The following is a 22,411-nucleotide window of genomic DNA, read 5'->3' as shown; positions in this document are numbered from 1 at the left end:
CTTGGTGGGGTTTGGCAAACTGCACTTGGCACTGAAGGGGAAAGCCCTCTCTCCTCCCAGCCCAACTCCCGGCTCCTGTTCTTCTTGTGTTTATTCTGTTGGACGTTCTTCGGGCCTGAGCAGAATTGTACCATGAATAGTCGCCATGTAGTGTACATTCTACCACGTCCCCAGATACGCCAGGCCCCACTCCCTCCAACTCTTTCTCAAATGTCACTTTCTCAGTGCAGCCTACCCTGACCACCTTATTTAAAAGGTCACCCTTGATGCCCCATCCCCCCCAGTCCTTACCACCTGTAGTACACCGCATAATCTACAAATGTGTTATTTTTATTGTTTGACTCCTTCACCCACTCAGATGTAAACTGCCCAAGGGTTGCTGCCTGATCACAGTGCCTCCCTAGCACCTGGTGGGTACCTGGCATTCCTTTGACGTCCAGGCCTTCCCCTGCCATGTGCCTGGTCCCTTACCTGGCTCCTCCCTGAGGCCGAGGAGCTCTGTGGCCCACCATGGGCAGACTCCAGACACCTGCTCTTTACCTGGCCATGCGTCCCCAGTCTCAGCTGCCCCCACTTTGTACCTACAGCTTCCCAATAACCAACCCCTGGTGTGGTTAGGAAGTTTTTCTAACCAAACAAGAAAATAAAAATAAGCATTTCAGTGTTTTATTTTTTTATTTTTTTTAAAGATTTTATTTATTTATTTGACAGAGAGAGACACAGTGAGAGAGGGAACACAAGCAGGGGGAGTGGGAGAGGGAGAAACAGGCTTCCCGCGGAGCAGGGAGCCCAATGCAGGGCTCGATCCCAGGACCCTGAGATCATGACCTGAGCCGAAGGCAGACGCTTAACGACTGAGCCATCCAGGTGCCCCATGCATTTCAGTGTTTTAAGCAGCAATGTAAAATGACTTTTCCCTCCCATGGAAGCAGGACAATCAAGACCAGAGTCTTCTGTTTGTAGAGAAACAAATGTTTTGCTTCATCCTCTTCTTTCTTTTTTTTTAAGATGTTATTTATTTGAGAAAGAGTGACAGAGAGCGAGAGAGAGCACATACAGAAGGAGAGGGGGAGAGAAGCAGACTCTCCGCTGAGCAGGGAGCCCACCACAGGGCTCAGTCCCAGGACCTGGGATCATGACCTGAGCCGAAGGCGGATGCCCAACCGACTGAGCCCCCAGGGTGGTCAAAGGTAGAAGGAGCAGACTCTGAGGGGCGCATCCATTCTCCGGGGGTGCACAAGGCACCGAGGCGAACAGATACCCCGGCTCCTTGCATTGAATGTGCCGACAGTCTTCCTGCGGGCTGCTGGGGGTGACACAGCTCAGGCACACGGCCTTCGCAGCTCCCCTTTTTAGTTATAATTGCAGAACGTGCTTGCCTCACCTTCCAGATGACAATGAAATGACATCAGTTTTCAGGGCCACTGATAATGGGACTGGGTTTCCGATGTGGAATTGGAGCAGAGTCTCGTTTGGGAGTGGCAAGCGTGGTGCTTGCAGTGCTGAGTGATCCAGTAGGAGTTGACAAGAGGGCAGGAGGGAAGTGCTGAGGCCGCTGCAGGCTGGCACGAGAGAGGTGTGAAAGGGTGAAGGATTAAAATAGGGCCACTGGGAAGTTGGGGCAGGAATATCACACTGGGAAAAGGAGAAGGGCGAGTAGGTGAGACGGGCAGATGGATTGGGAGAAATCGGCTGAGTCCTGAAGGCCAAAGAGATCTCAGGCTTCACAGGGTCTTTCATATGCAAAAGCAACGCACTCCTGGGGCACCTGTGGGCAGCAGCCTCAGGCTTCTCCCGGCCTTGGGGCCTCGGGGCTGTGAGGTGGAGGCCTCAGCACCCTCGTCCTTCTTTGCTGGCCTTCCCTTCACTGGCTCTGGCTTCTACCCGTAGCTCAGGGTCCTCATGCCTCCCTCTGACGAGGTCACAGCCGCTCTCACCAGACCCCTCCACACCCCTCTGCTCTGAACAGGACACCCAGCTTCACTTGAATTTCAGATAAACAATGAATACTTTTTTAGTGTAACTATATCCTATGCAGTGTTTGGGATGTACTTGTACTAGAAAAATTGTTCATTGTTTATCTGAGATTTAACTGGATGTTCTGTATTTTCTCTGTCAACCCTCCTGAGCTCCGTATGATGTCAGTCTGGGGTCTTTGTACCACCTTCCAATGCTGGGGGCTCTTTCAAGCTTCCCCTAGATGGATCGTGAGGAGGAAACTCCGCCTCAAAGCACTCACAGTATTCTTTTGCAGAGAAGGGAGCATCTCAGAATTCCCTCTTCCAGTGACACCCTTGGGATCCCTGGTGGGGGGTTGCTGACCCCCTTCAGCAGATGCTCCCTCTGGAAGGAGAGGAGGGGGACAGCCAAGTGTTTGGGCCATTGAATAACAACATCAACTTCCTCATCAACCCATTTCAGCAGCGTGGTGCTTTATAGGTCAGATACATTCCCTCGTTTAACTTTCAGTAGGAGTTAAGGAGTTTCATAAGTGGGAGACTGAGGCCCAGAGTGCAGAGATACCGTCACACACAGTCCTGGGTGTCTGAAAGTGGAGCCAGAAGAGAGGGTTCCCTGCCTAGTGCTACCTCTTCTCCTTCAGGATGCCTGATTCTTCCTCAACAAGGCAGTGAGACTTGGCCTGAGCTCCCCCACCCCCTATAGGCACCCCTGTTTCCCAGTATCTTGTGTTCCTAATATGATTTTTTTAAAGATTTTATTTATTTATTTGACAGAGAGAGACACAGCGAGAGAGGGAACACAAGCAGGGGGAGTGGAAGGGGGAGAAGCAGGCTTCCTGCCGAGCAGGAAGCCCAATGCGGGGCTCGATCCCAGGACCCTGAGATCATGACCTGAGCCGAAGGCAGACACTTAACGACTCAGCCACCCAGGCTCCCCCAGGATGTTGTGTTCCTGAGGGGAGTGCATCAAATGCCCTGAGGGACCTACCCAGCTCTGAGGTTCTTCCCCTCCTTCCCACTTCCAGTCCTGCTGGGAAAAAATCCCACCCTTGGTGGCTTCATCTCCACCTGTTGGGGTTTCCCAAAAGATTGTTCATGAAGCACTTGTCCCACCAGGTGCTCTGTGACAAGACGTTGCTGTGGTCCAGCGAGTTTGGAAAGCACGGATACTCTGATCCCTTTTGAGCATGATGATGCATAATAACATATTAAAGGCACTGAAATGTCCTGCCTAGAAAAATAATCACTCGACTTTGACCCCGATTTTCCAAAACATGTCCAACCATAGAAATTATCAAGTAACGGCCATTGACATTCTGTGGAACTAGGATTCCATACAACCCACCTTGAGAAATAGAGATTTGGTTCAAATCTTTGTTTGTATAGCTGAAAAGCACTGAAAATTCATTAATTTATTGAGCATTTATTAGAGGTGAGCTGAGGGCTTCCTAAATTCAGAGCCTGTGCTAGACTCCAAGACCACACACAGATGTACAATAGTAACAGCTCATTTTCATGCAGTTCTTACACCTAGCCAGGCTCTCCGCCAACCTTTGCGATCTCCAGTGATTACAAGGAGCCTCTGAGCTGTGGGTTTCACACCCATTATAACCATGAGGAGACTGAAACATGGACTGATACTGTGAGTTGCCCAGGTCAGCCTATATACATCTAGCTCCACCTCCTCATGAGTTGGTTTTGCTCTTCGTGATTCTACCCAGTGGCCTCTTGAAAAAGGTTGCATTTTGGGCGCCTGGGTGGCTCAGTCGTTAAGCGTCTGCCTTCGGCTCAGGTCGTGATCCCAGGGTCCTGGGATCGAGCCCCGCATCGGGCTCCCTGCTCGGCAGGGAGCCTGCTTCTCCCTCTGCCCCTCCACCTGCTTGTGTTCCTGCTCTCGCTGTCTCTCTCTCTGTCAAATAAATAAAATCTTAAAAAAAAAGAAGAAAGAAAAAGGTTGCATTTTGCTGGGAAATTTAGAGCCCGGGAGGAATGAACGAGGGTGGGTCTGAGACCAGGGCAGTGGCTGGGATCTCAACCCCCATCCCCTCCTCTTCTCCTGCTTTTGTCCCCACAGGTCTACCTGGCTGAAGCCGTGCTGTGGGAAGAGAGCAGCCGTGTGGCAGGTATTTTTGCTCAGTGCGAGTCTCAACAGTTTCCTGGTAGCCTGTGTAATATTGGTGGTGATTCTCCTGACTCTGGAACTTCTAATAGATATAAAGCTTCTCCAGTGTGAGTAGCAAGAGAGATACATATGCAAATACATATGATGTCAGTATTCAATGTGCATCCATCAGGGGTCCCCAACCAGTAGTGCAATCTGCCCACCGTCCCATCCCCCTGCCCGCCCAATGCCACTGTCACGCCCCTGGCCCCATGGCTCATGGGGATTACTGCCCAGGGAGGAAATCTGGCAGCTTCTCTCCCCGTCATTCCCAGTATCCATTTGCCCCTTCTCCCCAATGTGGCCTCTCCAGAGCCCCCGCCCCAGCATTCCATGATCAGAAACTGATGAGATCTAAAACGTTGGGGACCCCTGTGTGCACTTTTTTTTTTTTTTAATTGTTCCCATTTGGAATTTTCCAGGTTGGACTTCTCTGTAGCTTACAGAGAGTTCTCATGTGTGGAAGTGATCACCTTGTAGTAACTGATAATAACAGCATCCACAGTGATGATAGGATTGCTTGTATTTTTATGTAGCCGTAAGCTGGCAGAGTTACTTATGTCTGTGATCATCTTGAAAGCACTTTCCATACATCCGACCCTAGCAGCAACCCTGTGAGGTGGACATGACTGATTTTATCTCATCTTATAGGCAAGGGAATTAACATTTGGAGAAGTTAGAGACTTTCCCTAGGTCCAGACTGGCTGGACCACCAGGCCATTCAGTGGTCCAGCCAGTTTCCTTCCCACCATAGGTCTCTTGGTGTTCGTTCTAGTCTTGTGTTTATGGGAGCCTGATGCACGTGGCAGTCGATGGCTTGTCCCGCTACCTCTTCTGTCCTTCTGGATGTCCTGTGGTAATGTGGCCATCGGGGCAGGGGCACTTCCCCCAACCCTTGCAGACCCCTATTTAGTGCACCAGTGGGGAGAGCCAGGAGTCTTCACCCTTGGCTTTGGGTGGGTGAGTGAGTGTTTTGTGGTAGAGCTCCTGGATCCCAGTATTTCCCCAATTCAGGAAGTAGATTATTCAAGTGCAAATAAAAAAGAGATGAAATTATTGGCCCCCAAGATTCTGCCATTGGCAAAATCTAGGACGATAGATCCAGCCACCTCCAAACCCATTAAGTTGTCTTCGACTTGTTTTCTCAAATGTCCCAGTTCTTTTACTGGAGCCTCTGTTTGCAGGGTCCATCAGAGCTCCTTCCGTGCCCTATGAGCCTTCCCTGCTCCCTAAGAGAGAATGACAGGGAGTACTGAATTGCTTTTGTCTGTTAAGCGTTGTTGGGTTTTGTGCAGCTGGTGGCCCCTTGGTTCCAATCAAAGGGTCTTCCAGCAGAAAGTGACCAGCACTGGTTTTACACTCAACCTGTCTTCAATTAAACCATGTTGTATGCTTTCCCTCCTACTCATCCATATGTCTGCTTTTTATGAGGCCTTGGCCATAACAGAGTCTTTCTTTCCCTGTCGTAGGTTATACTTGGGGCCCTTGGCTGCTCAGGTTGTGACAAGGCATTGAGTAGAACTGAGAACCTGGCCGACACTGGAATTTTGCTTAAAATTAAGTATCCAGGAGATTGATTTTGGTGGGAGATCCAATAGCAGCTCATAAAAGGCATCTTAAATTCCATAAAATGCACAATCAGAGATTTATTGCTCTTCTAAAGCAAACCATAAAAAAAGGCACAGGAATTCATTTGAGAAATAATGGGAAGAGATTTTATGTTTTCAGAATCATCTGGAGGTCTTTTCAGAGTCACACAGGCCTCAGACTCTCACTTCCCACCAGTCCTCATGTGGCCTGGGATGGAAAGAATCCACGTGCCTCCAGGCCTCATCCTCTAAGGGGTCACATTGGCCCAACGCCAGGGGACCCTGAGGTCTCCCACCTGGAACCTGGTATTGCAGCCTCCACCCCCCAACCCCCGACATGTCCAGGACCGGGTTTCTGCCCACCCCCAGGGTTCACTGGTCGCAGTCCTTTGGGGGAGTCTGTGGGTTCTTCTCTTTCAGGCCAGCCTTCTCCACCAAGGCCCTGGGTATTCTCCTTTAGCCCCTAGGGCTGCATGCTAAGCAGGCCTGGCCTAAGCCCAGGAGAGAGGCAGCAGAGGTGCGTTTTCAGCAGCATTCCTGCACCCTGTTTTGGCCCTGCCCACTGCCCTGCAGTGTCCCTTTCAGGACTGCCTTCTGGGAAGCATCCCCACCCATCCATTCTCCATCAGAGCCCACCTGACCCTTACCCTGGGCCCCAGCACCCTGCTTTTGACCTCACTACCTGATAAACTATGCCCTGCTTAGGCTCAGGGGCTGGTCATGGCTCCCGTATTTTAAAAGGGTCTTTCAGAGATAGCACCTTCACTCCAAGGATTGTCTGGTGGAAAGTGGTGTGGGAGCTTTCAGGGGCTCACGGCTCTCCCCACTTGCACTCTGGAGTTGGAGGGCGAATGGAGCAACTTGGAAGGATAGCAGACCCTGGCTGCTTGTGCTTCCCCGTTCAGGAGGTGACGTGCCCCATACCGGGCCTGGCTCCACCCTCATCCCCCAAACTTCCTCGCCGACATGGCCATCTCTACACTCAGAGTTTTCACAATGAAAAGTCAAAGTTAGCTTGTCTTGAGTCCCACAGTGCCCGGAGCTTCGGTGTGAATTGTGGTCGGGGTTTCTGAAAGCTTATCTAGAGTTGACCGAAGCTGCCTACCCTACTCTGAAAGCCACGAAGGTCTTCATAAGCCCCACTCTGGAGGACTCCTTTCTGGGAGGGTGGCTATAGGTCCAAGTCCACCAAGGCCGATGGGACTGAGCTGGAATTCTGGGAGGCAGCCAGTGGGGGAGACAGAGACGGCCTCTGAGAGGAAGGAACAGCACCACTGGCCCTCCGTCCTCTCACCACCTCCACCGCAGACACCATTTTAAGCTGCCCTTGATGTTCTCTGGCCTGATTCTGTCCCGATCTAAATGTTCACATGAGCAGGCCCTGGGCTCCCAGAGGTTGGCCTCCATACTCTGAAGGCTGTCTACCAACGCATCTAATTCCTTGCTCCTAAAATTGGCCCATTATCGTGTTCGTTGCAGTTTCCAGCGCATTCCAGTTTGCCGGCATAATTCACTGGATCAGTCTGGTCATTCTTTCTGTGTTCTTCTCAGAGGTAGGTAAAGACTCGGTTCCTGTGACCTCTTTAGGGCAACTCCTGCCCTGGGGAGACCAAGCTCTGTTCCCCAAACAGTGTCCTGCTCTCTGCTGGCCCTCAAGGCTGCAAAGAGGGGGAGACAAGTCAGGGGCTGGGCTCTGGGCCAGGAGGTGCCACTGGAGGAGCAGCTGCCAAAGCCTCCAGGGAGGCCTGGGCCCCAGCACATGACCTCTGTATGGAATCCCAGAGGATGAGCAGGTATCGTCCGAGTAAGGGGGGGACGATGACATGTGTGAAGGTGAGACTGAGTAGGACGTGGCTGAGGGAGAGCGAAAGGTCATGCGTCCGGTAAGGAGCAGGCAGGAGGCTGGGCTGATGCCCAGGGGGCCTGCAGGTGGAGAGAGGGGCTTGGAAGCTGCCCCTCGGGGCTCAGGCATGCAGAGGGCAGAGAGGATGGAGTCGCAGGCCTGGGCAGTGGACTTGAGCAGCAGGGGCTGCAGGACCGTGGGGTCTGGCTAGGCCAAGTATGAGCAGAGGGGCACATGAATGGAGTGGAGAAATCAGGGATCATGGACACCCTTTACCATTGCTTGAGCCAGTCAATGAAGCCCAAGTCGGGATCTCCGTGTGTGAGGTAAGAGGGAAAAAGCTCCTGGGGACTCCTGGGCCACTGGGTTTTAGTGCCAGCTAGTTGCCCAGTGTGAGACTGAACTGTGTGGGCAACCAGGATCCCAGCACCTTGCTCTCTGCCTTTACACAGGGGTGAGTGACCCTTCTTCCGAGCAGTTCCCAGACTGTCACCATGATACCCTGGCCTGCATTTCAGTGCTGTTGACTTGGGACTACTGCAGGCAGGCTCTACCAGGGTGGCTGGGAAGGTTGGGCTTTATCTTGTAAGCAGTGGCGAGTCATTGAAGGATGGGAGAATTTCATGTGGAAATCCGGTTCTTCCCAACAGAGCAAAAGACTAGCCTAAGTCAGCTGGTCACTGTCCCTCTCCAGCCATGTGCCCTACCTCCACTGCCACAGGCCCACATCAGCTCACACAGAGGCCCCAGTGGGGCCTTTCAGCAGGGTCAGCAAGCATGGGGAGAATGGCAGAAAAGAAGCCTATTGGGAAGATGCATGCGCATGTACACGCGTGCGCACACACACACACATGCACACGCACACGCGCACACACGCGCTCACACACACACACAGGGCTCACATCAGTGTGGGTGCTGCTACCCTGCGGGCACAGGGGACTCTGGATCCCAGAGCACAGCAGTGCCTTGAAGGGAAGAAGGATGCTCATGAGTGAAGGTATGGAAGAACAGAATATTTGGAGACATGATCAGAAAACCCAAAGAGTTAAGAGTCCCAAAGTCCCCTTGTGGGCCAGCTCTGGCCCTGTATAATGGTCCTCACTAACCTTCAAAGATCAATCCAGAATCCTGAGTCTGGATATGGGGTGTGGTGGGGCTGGGTGGCAGGCATTCCACGCACAGAACATTCCCTTCCCAGGCCTCGACTCCTGCAGCCCATGGAGCTGGCAGGGAAGCCTGGGCCTGAAGCTCCGGCTGTGGGGGCAGATCCCAACCAGCTCGCTGAGACCATTGCCCTGGAGGTGACTCAGCAGCCCCTCAACAGTGCCTGCTTCCCAGACTGCTGCCCTTTGGAGGGTCTTGCCCTCCCCAGCTCCCTCGCCTCCACTCCCCCATGATCCCCTCCCACAAACACACAGGCTGTGTATGGCCAGATGTCTCCTTGATGCAAACCTTGGAAAATGTGTCATGTGTCTGTGACTGCCAACAAAAATGTTTAATCAGTTGCTGTGGTTCTTCCCTCTATCCCTCTGCTTTGGTTTTATTGGCTTTGCAGAATTTATTACCCAGCGTGAATTTGGCATTCCCCTCCTGTCACTGCCAGAGACAAGCCACCTGAGACAGACAAGCCCCTGTGCAGACACACACCCAGAGCAGGAGGGGCTGGGGCTTCCCACCGGCTCAGCAAGCGTGGGGGGCATGACTGTGTCCCTGACCTTGGCCTTGTTGAAGACCAAAGACCAGTTTGGGTGGAGCCATAATGGGGTAGTATCAGAGGGCTAATAGGGGCGTCACAGGGCACCCTGCCCAGTGTGAACACAGGGGCTGCTACACGGTGATTTCAGGATGAGGCAGCCCAACTCATGAGCCTGAGTTTTCCCATGTCATGGAGTGCCCGAAGAACCAAGCCTTAGAAGGGGCTAGAACAGCCTCAGAGAGTTCCCCCCACCCCTGTTCCCCAGAGGGCTTGGAGTTGTGTGAGGATGTTTGTGCTCCTCAGTGACTGGGGCATTTCTAGTGAGAAGGGCCAGGGGAGCCAATCGTCCCTCAGCAGTGCGTTCAGGACTGAAAATGCCGGTAGGAGCCTTTTCCAAACTCTACAGATGAGGAGAGCAGCCTGGGGTTACTGGGCCCAGGCCTCGGGGCTCCTAATCTGGGCTGTGCCCCCTGCATCCCTCTGAGGCCCTGGTGCCAGCGGGTTGTGAGGGAACTGAGGATCTGGGGGAAGGGCCAGGGCCAGGAGCCGAGAAAGAAGAGATCCAGCCCTGCAAAGCATCTGACCCCTGACCTAGCACGATGAGCACACCTGCCTCGTCTAGTGTGAAGTGAATGTCACCCCTTTAAGGCTGGCCCCGTTTTTCTCAGGAAATACGTAGAGACGTGGCTGTAGGCCGAGGTGGGGGTCATTCCAAGACTCCAAGCCTGGCTGGACTTAACGAACAGGTCTTCATTCACAGATTCTACAAAGGTTTGACCCAAAGGGTTCCTGATGCTGTGGTACTTTCTGACTAGTCCTGAGCAGTATTCTAGCCCTTGTCTCAACTAAGCTTTAGGGCAACCCAGAATGTGGGTGTGACATTTTATAAGTTGGGAAACTGACGCCTGGAGTGGAGTGGAAAGCTACCCAGGGTCTGCAGGAATGACAGGTGGGACCGGAAGGGGGCTCCACCCCATCCTTTGGCCATTTCAGTGCTCTGAAGGCTGCTTCAAGGCAGATGGGTCACCTTGTGCTGTGCGGGCCTCAGAGGACACATCTAGACCCAAAGAGAAGGGTGAGGCTGCTCTGGGCTCAGTTTGAGGACATCTGTTCAAACAGGCTGTGCTACTTGCCTGAGATGCTTCTCAAAGTGGTGAGAGTGGATATCCCTCAGTCAAGCAGGCTGTGCGGGGTCCCTGTAGGGGCCCAAGGTGAAAGCAGGTGCCCTCAAAGTTTCCTGGGCCCTGATAGTCACCGTGCTTCCAAATGGCTCTGTAGCACCCAAGAACGAGCACAGCTTTTGGAGTCCAGATGGAGAATTGTACAAATGCTGTTTGCAAAGCACAGGCAACCCCACCCTTGACTGGTCTGCTTACAGCCAGGGAGCCCAGCTGCTTCTCCTTCTGAGACTGTACAGGCTTGGGGCCTGGCCAGACTGGGCCACCCTGCAGCAGGGTTCTCGCGCAGGCCAGGACGGGCTGGCCCTGTCCCCTAATGCTGGGCGTGGGGGGGATTTGGATCGGCCCCGCTCTCTTCCTGGAAGAGGAGAAAGCTGACGCATGGCTGGCCCTCTAGATCCGAGCCTCAGGGTGGTGGTGGTAGCTGCAGCTTCCTCCTCCTCCTATTACTTTATTGAGGTGAAATTTGCATAACATAACTTTTTTAAATTGTGCCGTCCCATGGTATTTAGTGCATACAGTGTTGTATATCACCTCTTTGGAGTGCCAAAGCGTTTTCCTCCCTCTCGGAGGAGGCCCAAACCCATGATGCAGTCAACCCATTGCCCCTTGACCCAACCCCTCCCGACCCTGATCTGCTTCCTGTGTCTGCGAACTTAACTGGTTAGTCTGGGTATTTCACACAAACACCATCACACGATACCTGATCTTTTGCATCAACGTAACATTTTCGAGTTTCCCCAGGTTGTTACATGGGTTAGTGAGTCATTCCTTGTTATGTCTGAATATGATTCCTTTGGATGGAGAGGCCACATGTTGTTTTTCCACCCGTCAGCTGATCAAGGCTTCTCTCACCATCACTGTGAGGGCCACCTCCTCTCCAACGCGGCCTCTCGGTCCCGAGGGAGCCTGGCCTGCTGGCTTACCTGTGCCGTGTGCCGAGAGAAGGCCATTGCCAAACCAAACTGAGCCAGAGCCCCCTCTCCAAATCAGCAGCCACCCCAAGACGCTGGACTCATGAGGGGGGCCCTCTCCCACCTGCTGCTTCCTCCCAGGGGTGAGCCCCAGTCATCACACAGAAGGCAAGAGGGCGGTGCTGTGCTTTATGCTCTGAGAGATGACGCATCTGCGCCCCTCCGTGTCTGATGAGGACTCAACAAGCGGGCGCGTTTGGCCCCAGAGGTGCAGGATGTCCTGGGGCAAGTCACCGGCGCTCTCTGAGCCTTGGCCTCCTCATCTTTGACCTGAGGGAATTGGACCTGTGCTAGGGGCTGGGCTGCCTTCTTGACCCTCCCTAAGGTGGATCATACTCACACTTCGGGGAGAGGATGTAGTCCCTGTCTCCCTTTCCATGTTTCAGAGAGGTGGAGGGAAATCGGGGCTCCAGACCTGCCTTACCCCAGCTGAGAGAGCCCCTGCCCATCCTGTCCCTTCTGACTTCACTCGTCCCATCCATCATGTGAACAGCAGCTGCCCCACCACCTCTCAGGGAAAGCCTGATAGGATTATGAAAGTGCCCTAAAAATGCTGAAGAGGAAGTAATGGGTAAGAGCCCAGAGCACTGGACTTCTCGAGGGATCAGGCTTGATTCAGAAGGTCCGTTGCTGCCATCCCCAGCCTGTGCCATGTGCCCCCCCGGGGCCGGCCCTAGAGCTGCAGACGTGGTGAGCTTCCAGGTGGGTGAGCTGGAAGGACCTCAGGCAGCGGTCACAGAATGCACAGGGGACGGAGGTGGGAGCCAGCACCACATGTCTGGTTGTCCACGATGGCAGGGGAGGTGGTGAGACGTCGGGGGAACCCCGTCAAGACCAGGTCACAAAGGCCCCTCATGTCTTGCTCAGGAGTTGGGGTCTTGATCCGAACCCAGTGGGGAGCCCCCGGAGGCCTCTAAGCAGAAGAGGGGCCTGATGTAATTGGCTCTTTAGAGAAATCACCCTGACAGCCAGGTCCGGAGGAAGGGGGAAGACTGGAATTTGGAGACCATGTAGGAGGCATGGCTCAGCTGTGCGAGGTTAACAGTTGGAACCGGAAAGTGGAAGGGAGATGGAGAAGGGGACAAGCGGGGAAAGAGATTAAAGGCTACACTGATCATCACTAGTGGCCGGGGATTGGAGGAGCACGGCAGTGGAGAAGACAAGCCAAAGAGGCGGTAGTGATGGGGTTTGCCAAGCCAGAGCTGCTGTAGGAGGAAGTTTCTAAGCCGGACACATGGACTTAGGGGGCTTCCAGGTGTCGGTGGGAATTGCAGCCAAGGGTATGATCGTCCAGGGATAAGGGGAGGGAGAAGAGAAGAAACTGGAGTCCTGGGAAACACTGTCGGTATGGACAGGTGAATGAGAAGGTGTGGCCACGGAAGTGGGAGGAGTACCCAGAGCCTCTGGTACCCTGGAGGCAGAAGGGGGGTCCTTGAAGAGGAGGGAAGTGCCCAGCGCACCACACGCCGCCACATTAAGAAATCACAGGATATTCTCCATGAGACCTGACAACAAGGGGTCGTCCATAACCAAGGTGTGAGCGGTTCCACCGCTGTGGTGGGGCTCATGGCAGATTGCAGTGGGTTAAGTGGAGACGCATCCTCCAAACCTCTGCCTGGGAGAAGGGAGATGGCAGTGGCCAAAGTGAGACATGGAGTCAGTGAGGGATGTTTTAGAATGGAGGAAATTGAGAAGGTTCTTGGGCTGAGAGGAAGTTCTGCAACTCAACTTTGCACAACTTGTGTTATCTCAGGCTTGCTTCCTGACCCGAGGGCTGGCACAGAACGCACACGCTCAACATTTAAGGGACTGACATTTGGTCATGTTGTCCACTACCTCATGCTCTACCCTACGGGCCTCTTACTCATTCTTTTAAGGTAGCTGGGAACCTCCTGCCAAAATGAAGCCAGCACCAGGGAGAGTGCAGCCAGTTTGCCTGGGAGCCCAGGTCCCCCGGAGGTGTCGGAGGTGTTGGCTACTGTGACTGGTCAGGAGGTTCACGTGTCGACCCCTAGGAAGACACCAGCCTCCTGGGGAGGAGGCAGTCTCTGGCTCACTGCTCCATAACCATGGATTTTGAGGGTGTAAGGATGGAAGAGTGAACGGGAGGCTGGTTCCTCTGCTCCTGTTTTATCAACACCTAAGCCTAGGAGGTGCTTATTGTGCTCCACCCATCACCCCCAATCTACACTTGTTACCCAGAAAGCCTTTTTTTTTTTTTTTTTAAGATTTTATTTACTTATTTGACAGAGGGAGACACAGCGAGAGAGGGAACACAAGCAGGGGGAGTAGAAGGGGGAGAAGCAGGCTTCCCGCCGAGCAGGGAGCCCGATGCGGGGCTCGATCCCAGGACCCTGGGATCATGACCTGAGCCGAAGGCAGACGCTTAACGACTGAGCCACCCAGGTGCCTCCAGAAAGCCTTTCTTCTGCGCGCCAATTCAAGACCGCTTTCAGCCCCTGTAAGGGTTCCTCACATTTCTTACTTCTTCCTTGTGGCTGGATCCTGGATTCCATGTCTTCCTCTTGCTGCTCTCGTTTAACCTGGGGATGGGGGGGATTTGGAGTCAGCAGCTATCTGGGCAGAGAAAACTTGCCCAAGAGTAGATGTGCTTCTTGAAAAAGTGCTTGGGGTCAGCCCCCAGCCACCTAGTGCGCGCTGTGGGTAGTATTCCCTAGGCCAGCCTGCACCCCCCCCTTCCCCCATCCTGCCCAGCTGCAGTGTTGCGGGGGCAACACTGTGGTGTTGCCCAAGATGAGGGTACCTGAGGTGGGAATGAAGAGGGGCCTGAGGACCAAAGGGTTTACCTGTTTCTCCCTGAGCCTGTTTCTGCACCTGCAAGACAGCACAGGAGCTGGGCTTATAGTAAACACATAATGCTGTCACTGAGGTTTCGCCAAGACTTTGGCCTATCCCATGTGTCAGAGTATCCTTATCTCCTGAAGGCAAGGTTGGAATGAAGGAGGCTGAAAACCCTCAGTCCCAGGTGGGAAAGAGGCAGCTAGAGCTGAGGATTTCAGTTCCCTTGGACCCTTGCTCAAAGCCCTTTGCAACTCTTGTGGGCAGGATTGCAGGAGGAGGGGTCTAGGGGTGGGAGTGGGTGATAAAACATTGCCCTGCTCTTGTCTTCCCCGTGGAGCTTTGTAGCAGCCCGGTGAGGCAGGCAGCATGGGGCGCGAGTCCACCTTTGTCCTAGCCGTTGGCACATGCTTAGTAAGGGAGAGAGCCAGAAAGAGAATCCGAGTTTTGACTGCTGCTATAATTCTCCTCCCTGTTGCATCTGGGCATGTGGCCTCCCTGTTTTCACTCGGGGCATGTCACTTGATAAATCCCTATGGTTTCCGGTGGGTACCCTAGGGAAGTTTGTGGAAAAGGCATATTCCTGGGCCCTGCCCGCAGAGATTCTGATATCTGGACCTCCATGCCAGCCCAGGAATCTGCAGCTGAGACAGATCCCCAGATCTTGCTGACACAGGGGGTCCTTGCCTGCATGTTGATAAACACAGCCATCTCTGGATGAGTCAGCCCATGGCAGGGCAGTGTGGCCAGGTGCCTGTCTCCGCGGAGGTTGGGTGTCTTGGAGCTGGCTTGTTCTAGCTCTGACTCGGACTTGGAGCAGCTGTCTCCAGGCCACCATTTCCCCCTTTGCGGTGGGAGGCTGGACCAGGAGGTGTTTCCACAGCCCTCTCCACAGCTGGCTTGGGCTGTTCTGTTTCCATGGGCCGGGTTAGGAAGGAAAGGCTCCCCCAGAGGAGGGTGACATGAGCCGGGCCTCAGAGGACAGATCCTGGGTGGGTGGGCCAGCAAGGAGGGAGGCAGGGAGCCCCATGCCCCAGCTGCGCGGCTTGTTTCTGTGGTACTGCTTCAGTCCTCCAGCCGCTCAACTTCCATCCCTTCCTCGAAGCCCAGAGGCTCGGAGCGCGCTGCCTGCTGCTGGCTCCTCACCTCGCGGGGGTTGCTGGCTGCAGCTCATGCCTGGCCGGCTCCCTTCTTCATCCCCCAGCCCCGCATCCCCCGGGCTGCTGCTTGCTTATAAAGAAGAGGCAAGATTCCTTTTATAGGAGGTTCCTAGAGGAGTCAACCTCAGGAACAGAAGGTAGAACAGTGCTGGCAGGGGGGGGGGGGGGGGCGGGGGGGGGGGGGGGGGGGGCGGGGAGTTCGTGTCTAGTGAGTACGATGGAAAACTTCTGGAGACAAATGACGGTGACAGTTGCATGACAGTGCAAATGTACTTAATGCCACAGTACACTTTTAGAAATGGCTAAAATGGTAAAATTTATGTTATGTGTATTTTACCACAATCTTAAAAGAGGACAAAGGAGAAGGGGAAGCAGCAGGAGAAATCCTCTTCGGACCAGGCCCTGTTCCCCTCTATCCTGGCCTGCACTTTTTGCTTCAGGAGCCTCACAACTGAGAATTTGGAGTGGATGTGGCTGGTGTGACACTTCAGAGGCAACAAAGACCAAATTTCAATGTCAGCACAGTTAGATGGATTGAACAGCAACCAGAGAAACCAGGCCCATGGTGGTTACACTGCTTGAGTATACTATGCAGAATCAAAAATGTCTGGGTCCAAAGGCCAGCTCACCATCCAATGCCTGAGTGACCTGGGCCGCCTCCTTAATCTCTGTGAGCTTCAGCTTCCTTCTCTGCAAAACGAGAACCACATGTGAGGAGGGCTGGCCCAGGGCCCGGCACTTATTGGTATACAGTAAATGGCAAAGGTTAGTTTCATAAAGAATTGGAAGATTCATATCATTTAACCCATCTCTCTGGCAGAGGGGAAACTGAGGCCCAGAGAGGGGATCTGACTTGCCCAAGGCCACACAACAAGTCCATTACTGAGCTGTGATCTCAAGATATCTTGGACCTCAACCCAGATTTCTGTCCACCCACTTGGAGCTGTCTTACAGTTAAGCACGGGTCCCCTACCCGGGAGATCAGGAAGCCATGTGAGAATGGACATCAGGCTGTCACATGACCTTCTCTGTTGTCAAAGGTGCCGCCAGCATCCCACCTATTCATTCCTTCGTGAAAACAGGATAGTCTTTTATAAGGAGGAGATGAATTTTATCAGCCAAGCCTTTTTGTGGTTTAAGTGTGGGTGGAGATCCATGGGCTTTCACCAGCTTTGTTGAGTTCAGATGGCTGGTCCTGTACTGCAGCACGTGGGAGAATAGACACCGTCTGGTGTGAATTACTGTGAACTAGTCATCTTGGTTTAAGAAAGGGCCTCCAGACAAATGTACCAGTGTGTAAGTATTCTCTTTGGAGGGAGATGTATGTAGCCTTGATGAGGAAACCTGGCCTGAAGGCAGCAGCATTGGAATAAATTACTAGGGGTTTTAAGGAATTAGTCATTCATGCGTGCATGTGTTCATTCACTCAAACCTCACAAGCATTCCGTGTCTACTCTATGTCAGGGGTTGGGGGTAATGGAGAGAAATCGGTGTCTCTTGAGCCTTGACTGGGGCATCAGGGAGGTAATCACCACAAGGTACGATGAAGTGCCGCAGAGAGTGACTGATGTTCCAAGTTCTACAGGAACAGCAAGGAAAGAGGCACTGAGCCCAGGGAATGTGGGAGAACTTCATGGAGGTGACATCTGAGCAGAGGCCAGAGGGACAGGAAGGCCTTTTCCAGGTAGAGAAAGGAGAGGGCACTGCTGCTTAGCGCACAGGCCACGCTACTCTAACAAGAAAACAGAAAACACAAGGGCTTCAACAAGGCAGGGTCCATTTCTCTCTCCTGGAAGGACAGGTGGGGTGAACGGCTCAGGCAGATGTGGCGGGTGGGGCCGCTGGGGACCCAGAATGCCTCCATCTTGTCGCCCGGCCCGCCCGCCCTGAGGATGGCTCACCACCACACCTGCACGTTCTAGTCTTTGGGAAGAGGGAAAGAGGAGCCTAATACCTTCCACGGCTGGGAAATGCCAGCTGTAGCTGGGTGACCATGCTAATTATCCAGTTATTCTCTAAGAAAGAGAAGAGATGGGGTGGGGAGAGGGGTGAACAGACAGTCTGCCCCATGCAAAGGCAAGGCAAAAGAGGAAAGAGCTTGCATGTTTGTAGATTTGTGGCATAGACAGGAGTGCCGGAGATGACTGAGGAGAGGGAGATGGGCCTGAGTGCTTTTCCAAAGGCTAGGAGTATATCCTGTATGTCCTGGGAGCCCTGCAGGGTGTTGGGGTGCAGGGGGAGGCTTGCACAGATCGTGACACAAACCAGGAGCTGAGGCAGCGTGGTAGAGAGGGCATGTGGGCTGAGAAACAGCGGGTGGTGAAGATGTTTTCCATTACCGAACAAGGATGCAGAGCCGGAATCTTCTCTGCTGGGGGTAGGGAGGGGCAGGGGCTGGAGAGCAGTAACTATAATCTCTTCTCTCATTTCCTCTCCTCAGACTGTTCTGCGGATTGTGGTCCTTGGGATCTGGGATTATATTGAAAACAAGATAGAGGTAAAGGCCAGTGTCCACGCCCACCCCCCACGCTGGCCATCCTGGGAGCTGGAAAATGTCCCTCCGGGTGGGAGCATCAAAAAGGCCTGCTCCTTCCACACTGGATGCAGGAGACCCTGCAGCTCTGTTGTTGGGGTTGAGGGGAGGGGGCAGGCAGATGGAGAAAGTTCCTGGCAAAGGGACCGTCTAAAAATTCCCCTCAAAATTCGGCAAGATTTAAAAAGTTTTTCTTGAATCATTTGGAAAAGCTTTGAAATGTGTCTTAAAACAAACGAGTCCACTCTAAAATGGCCCATTGGCCAGAGAGCTAGGCCAGAAACCATCTAGGCACTTCTCAGCCTTGTTTCAGCAGAGCATCCAGCTGCTCTGCTTCGTGTAGAAGGGCCTGGCGCAGTGGGTGGGGATGAGGGGCTGAGGAAGCCTGGCTGTCGCTGGGAGTTTTGTGCACTTAGGACAAGGCAAGATGGTCAGTGTCTGCTGTCCATTCCTTCCTCGCCCACCCCCTGCCCCACATCCACACTGTAGCCTCTTTGGGCTTAATGCTGGGAACAGACACGGAGGCCTGGCCCATAGAAGTCTAGATGAACCCAAGCTTGAGCAGGTAGATAGGTCAGGGCCCAAGGCTGAATCGCCGCATGCTGAATTGCCCATGCTGGACCCCCTCTTCTCCTAGCCCTGCCTCCCTGTGTGGTGAGAGACTCGGCATCAGATAGAAATGAGATGTGGGCTCTGGGCTCCTCTGCTACCCAAGGGGAAGGGTCCTGCCTTCAGCCCCTACTACCAATGAGGGATTCAGCGAGGCTAGAATAGGAACCCTGGGACATGGAATACAGGCCCCATCGCAGGAAGGGATGAGATGCTGGGAAAAGATGCTGGGAGCAACCCCAGGCCATCAGAACAAAGGCTGGGGATGGGCTGAGGTAACTTAAGAGGAAAAAGAGTGTTCAGGAGCATGTCTAGGAGCGGGGAGGTCACTAAAGAGACTGAGGAGAGTCAGGAGAGACAGCCGGGGATAAGGGAGCCTGATGTGGGGACAGATCTCCTGGAGAAACCGGCCGGCACCAGCTGCTTTGCCTGACCTGCTTCTGGGACATTCAGGAAGGTGGCCCAAGACACTGAAATCCAGTTCCTCTCACAGGTGTTTGACGGGGCTGTGATCATCCTGTCCTTGGCCCCGATGGTGGCGTCCACCGTGGCCAATGGGCCCAGGAGCCCCTGGGATGCCATCAGCCTCATTATCATGCTCCGGATCTGGCGGGTGAAGAGGGTCATTGATGGTGAGTGGTCCAAAAAGGGTCAGCAGAGCTGGCTGGGTGACAGGTGGCTGCTACCGAACCTGGAGCTATCAACTAAGAGAGGAGAGAGACCACATGTTACGGGATGGGGGGAGGGATGACCCAGCCAGCCTCAGGGATTGGCGGACGGAGACTGCTGGCTCAGAGAGACCCAGCCTGTCCCTGCTCATTCAATGTCACGTGTTCGGGAACCACACACGGTGCCCAGAGGTCACATGCAAACACTTGAGCGTTCATTCCAACAGAACTATTTATTGTATGTTCTCACATGAGAACTTACAGCAGGGCCTGCCATTCTGGAACACCAGTGTTGTACATCCTGAGTGTTTGGATGCACGCCTGCCGCTGACTCACCACTGGCTCTGTCCAGCTGACTAGTAAAGGGGTTGCTCCCTGCGGGGCCCATCTCCCCTCTCTGTCCAACAAGGGGTGCCCCACCCAAGCCTGTCAACCCACAAACAACTTGAGAGTGTTTCCAGGGAGGGGCTGGCTTGGTCTGGGTTTTGGCTTGTTTTAGTCAGTTTCAGTGACGCATGCTCCCATCTGGGCCTCCGTTCCCAGAGAGTGTCTGATCCGCTCTGCTCTCTCCCTGCCTTCTACCATCAGAGGCAAAGGCCACCCTCCCCACAGAGCCACCTCATTTAGAGAGCTCTGCCCTGACCCGGGTGGTTCATCTACTTCCAGAAAGTGGTGACAGACCTGAGTGTGTCTCCCCCCCTCCACCCCCTGAGGAGGGACGCCTGGGTGAGAGAAGATTGGAAACCTTGTCCCCGAAGAACAGGGCAGGGAACTAGGATGGGGTGGCCTGGGGATGGGGAAGAGGGAGGAGCCAACTCCAGGTTCCAGAGGGTGGTCCTTGGACCTCGAAGGACATGACAGGGAGGCCCACCTAACCTCAGCCAGACTAGGCACAGAGCCACTGCAGATGGTCTGGTCTGCCTCTCTGGGAGGTGGGCTCCTGTGGGAGTGTGGGCAGCCTGAGCCAGGTGGTCGCGTGGAGGGGCAAGGCCTGACAAGGAGGTTGTACAAATGATGATTCCCAAGCTTTTTTTAAGTCGCAAAACCCTTTCTTCTGCAAAATCTTATGCAGCTCTCCAGTGTGAAAGATAGATTAAAAGTGGAGTGTTTGGGTTAACTCAGAGTTGGGGGGTCAGAGCCCACTTCCTTGCCTCTCTTCTCTGGGGGGCATCTCTAAGGACCTTCTGAGCCTCTGGAGCAGGTTCAAACCACTGGGACACACTGTTAAGACTATAGACTGTATAGGGCGCCTGGGTGGCTCAGTTGGCTAAGCGACTGCCTTCGGCTCGGGTCATGATCCTGGAGTCCCGGGATCGAGTCCCGCATCGGGCTCCCTGCTCGGCGGGGAGTCTGCTTCTCCCTCTGACCCTCCCCCCATCTCATGTGCTTTCTCTCTCTCTCTCAAATAAATAAAATCTTTAAAAAAAAAAAAGACTATAGACTCTATAGTATATAGACTCTAAGGTCACTCTGGCCCTGAATTTGGGTTGCAAATGTCAGAAATCATGGCTATGAGAATACCCCAACAGCATTTGCCAGGCAGTGGGGGGAGGGTATGAGGCAGGAAGGACAGCCTCTGGGGTCTCTCATCCCCTGGCAGGGCACCCTCTCCCTTTTCCCTGCCCCCACATCCCACCCAGTTAGCTCTGTTGGGTGTGATGTCTTGTCAGGGAGCTAGCTCCTAATCCAGAATCTTCATCAGCCTGGAATGTGACTGGTCCAACTTTGGAAGGCCCGAACTGGGAAGGCTCTGAGAGGTCGTGTAGTCCATTCCTGTCATTTGACAGATGGGGAAACTGAGGCTAAGAGGGATAAGGGTCACACAGCAAAGCAGGCTGTGAGCCCGAAGCGGAACTCAGGCCCACTGGCAACCACCAGTGTGCTCTTTGTTCACTCACCCCCATCTGCTCAGGGCACTGTCCTTGGCTCCATTCACGAGAACATCCTTTCCCTGCAGAACAGGAACAGCGCCTTCTGGCTCTTCTCTGCCGGCTCTGAACAGCTGGACACCCTCACACTGATGGATCTGACAGCCCGTTGTGAATGCTCTTCCCAGCTGCGCCCCCTTTTTCCTGACACAGCAGGCGTGGCTGTGCCACTAGGTGCCTCAGGATAGGGATGTGCTGTGTGTACGTGGGGGTGTTAATTTGCTTCTCTCACCCTGGGTGTGAACTGGCTTCAGCAGAGATCTGAGAAGGCAGAAGCCGCTGGAGCCAGCCTCTGGAGCCTGGAGACAGGTCTGCGGGACAAGTGAGCTGCCCTCCAGTTGAGAAGCAAACAGGAAAATTCCGCTTCCTCTGCTCTGCATGATCCCTGCGGCAGCCAGAGAACGCCGGGGGTGGGAGACCGCGGGTGGAAAGGGACTAGAAGAGTGGAGATGTGGAGAGTTGTAGAATACAGTTTCTGACAGGTCAGGAAGAACTGGGTTCTGTGACGTGAAAAGAGCGTGAAGGCCAGAGGCCAGGGTCAGGTCAGGAATTGATACTGAGACTTCACAGAGCCCAGAGAATTGCGCAAGGGAGGGGCCTGTGGGGCTACCACTAGCTGCAAGATCCTGGGGCCCTCCAACCCGAGTCTAGGCTCTCTCCTCTGGGTCCATAGGACTGTCCATGAGTAACAGAGACCCAGAATAACTGACTTAGAGCAGAGGCCTCTTTCTCTCACATGAGAGTCTGCAGGTTGGCAGCCCCGGGCTGACATGGTGCTCTCTGTAGTCGAGATTCCAGGGTCCTCCTATTTGTTGCCCTGCTGGACATTGTCTACTTTCCAAAGTCATCCCCATGGTCCAGGATGGCTGCTGCAGGGCCAGCCATCACATCCTCATCTCAGCCACTAGGAAGAAGGAAGAGAGGAAGAAGATAAAGAGGCAAAAGGAAAGCCCCAGCTGCTCTTTCTCTTTAGACATCTTTATTGAGATACAGTTCACACACCATGGACCACCCATTTATAGTGCACAATTCAGTGGCTCTTAGTATATTCCTAGAGTCATGCAAATATCACCAAAACCTAAGCTTAGAGCCTTTTCACCACTTCAAAAAGAAAGCCTGTACCCATTAGCAGTCACTCCACATGACCCTCCCAGCCCTAGGCAGCCGCTAACCTACTTCCTGTCTCGGTGGGTTTGCCTCTTCTGGACGTTTCCTATAAATGGGACCATAGGATACGTGTCCTATTGTGTCTGCCTTCTTTCACTGAGCAAAAGCATCTTCAGGGTTCATCTGTGTGTAGCATGTATCAGAG

The 22,411-nt window shown here is 53.7% G+C and overlaps 1 protein-coding gene across 3 annotated transcripts in view; it reads left to right on the top strand.

Moving 5' to 3' along the window:
- Positions 1–22,411, top strand: part of TMEM266 (transmembrane protein 266) — a 133,253-nt gene that overhangs the window by 80,194 nt on the left and 30,648 nt on the right. For 2 of the 3 annotated variants that reach the window (XM_073877427.1, XM_025884192.2), the window contains exons 4-7: positions 4,036–4,190; positions 7,191–7,264; positions 17,802–17,858; positions 18,997–19,135. In XM_073877427.1, coding sequence (XP_073733528.1) covers positions 4,036–4,190; positions 7,191–7,264; positions 17,802–17,858; positions 18,997–19,135 — 425 coding nt within the window. The remainder of the gene's footprint in view (positions 1–4,035; positions 4,191–7,190; positions 7,265–17,801; positions 17,859–18,996; positions 19,136–22,411) is intronic. The other variant, XM_073877428.1, reaches the window with a different exon arrangement.

The sequence above is a fragment of the Callorhinus ursinus genome, unplaced genomic scaffold (assembly GCF_003265705.2).
Source record: "Callorhinus ursinus isolate GAN/ISIS: 27379988/994484 unplaced genomic scaffold, GSC_fseal_2.0 scaffold25, whole genome shotgun sequence".
NCBI lineage: Eukaryota > Metazoa > Chordata > Mammalia > Carnivora > Otariidae > Callorhinus > Callorhinus ursinus.
The sequence above is the reverse complement of the archived record's forward strand: the minus strand, read 5'-3'. Positions and strand labels throughout refer to the sequence as shown.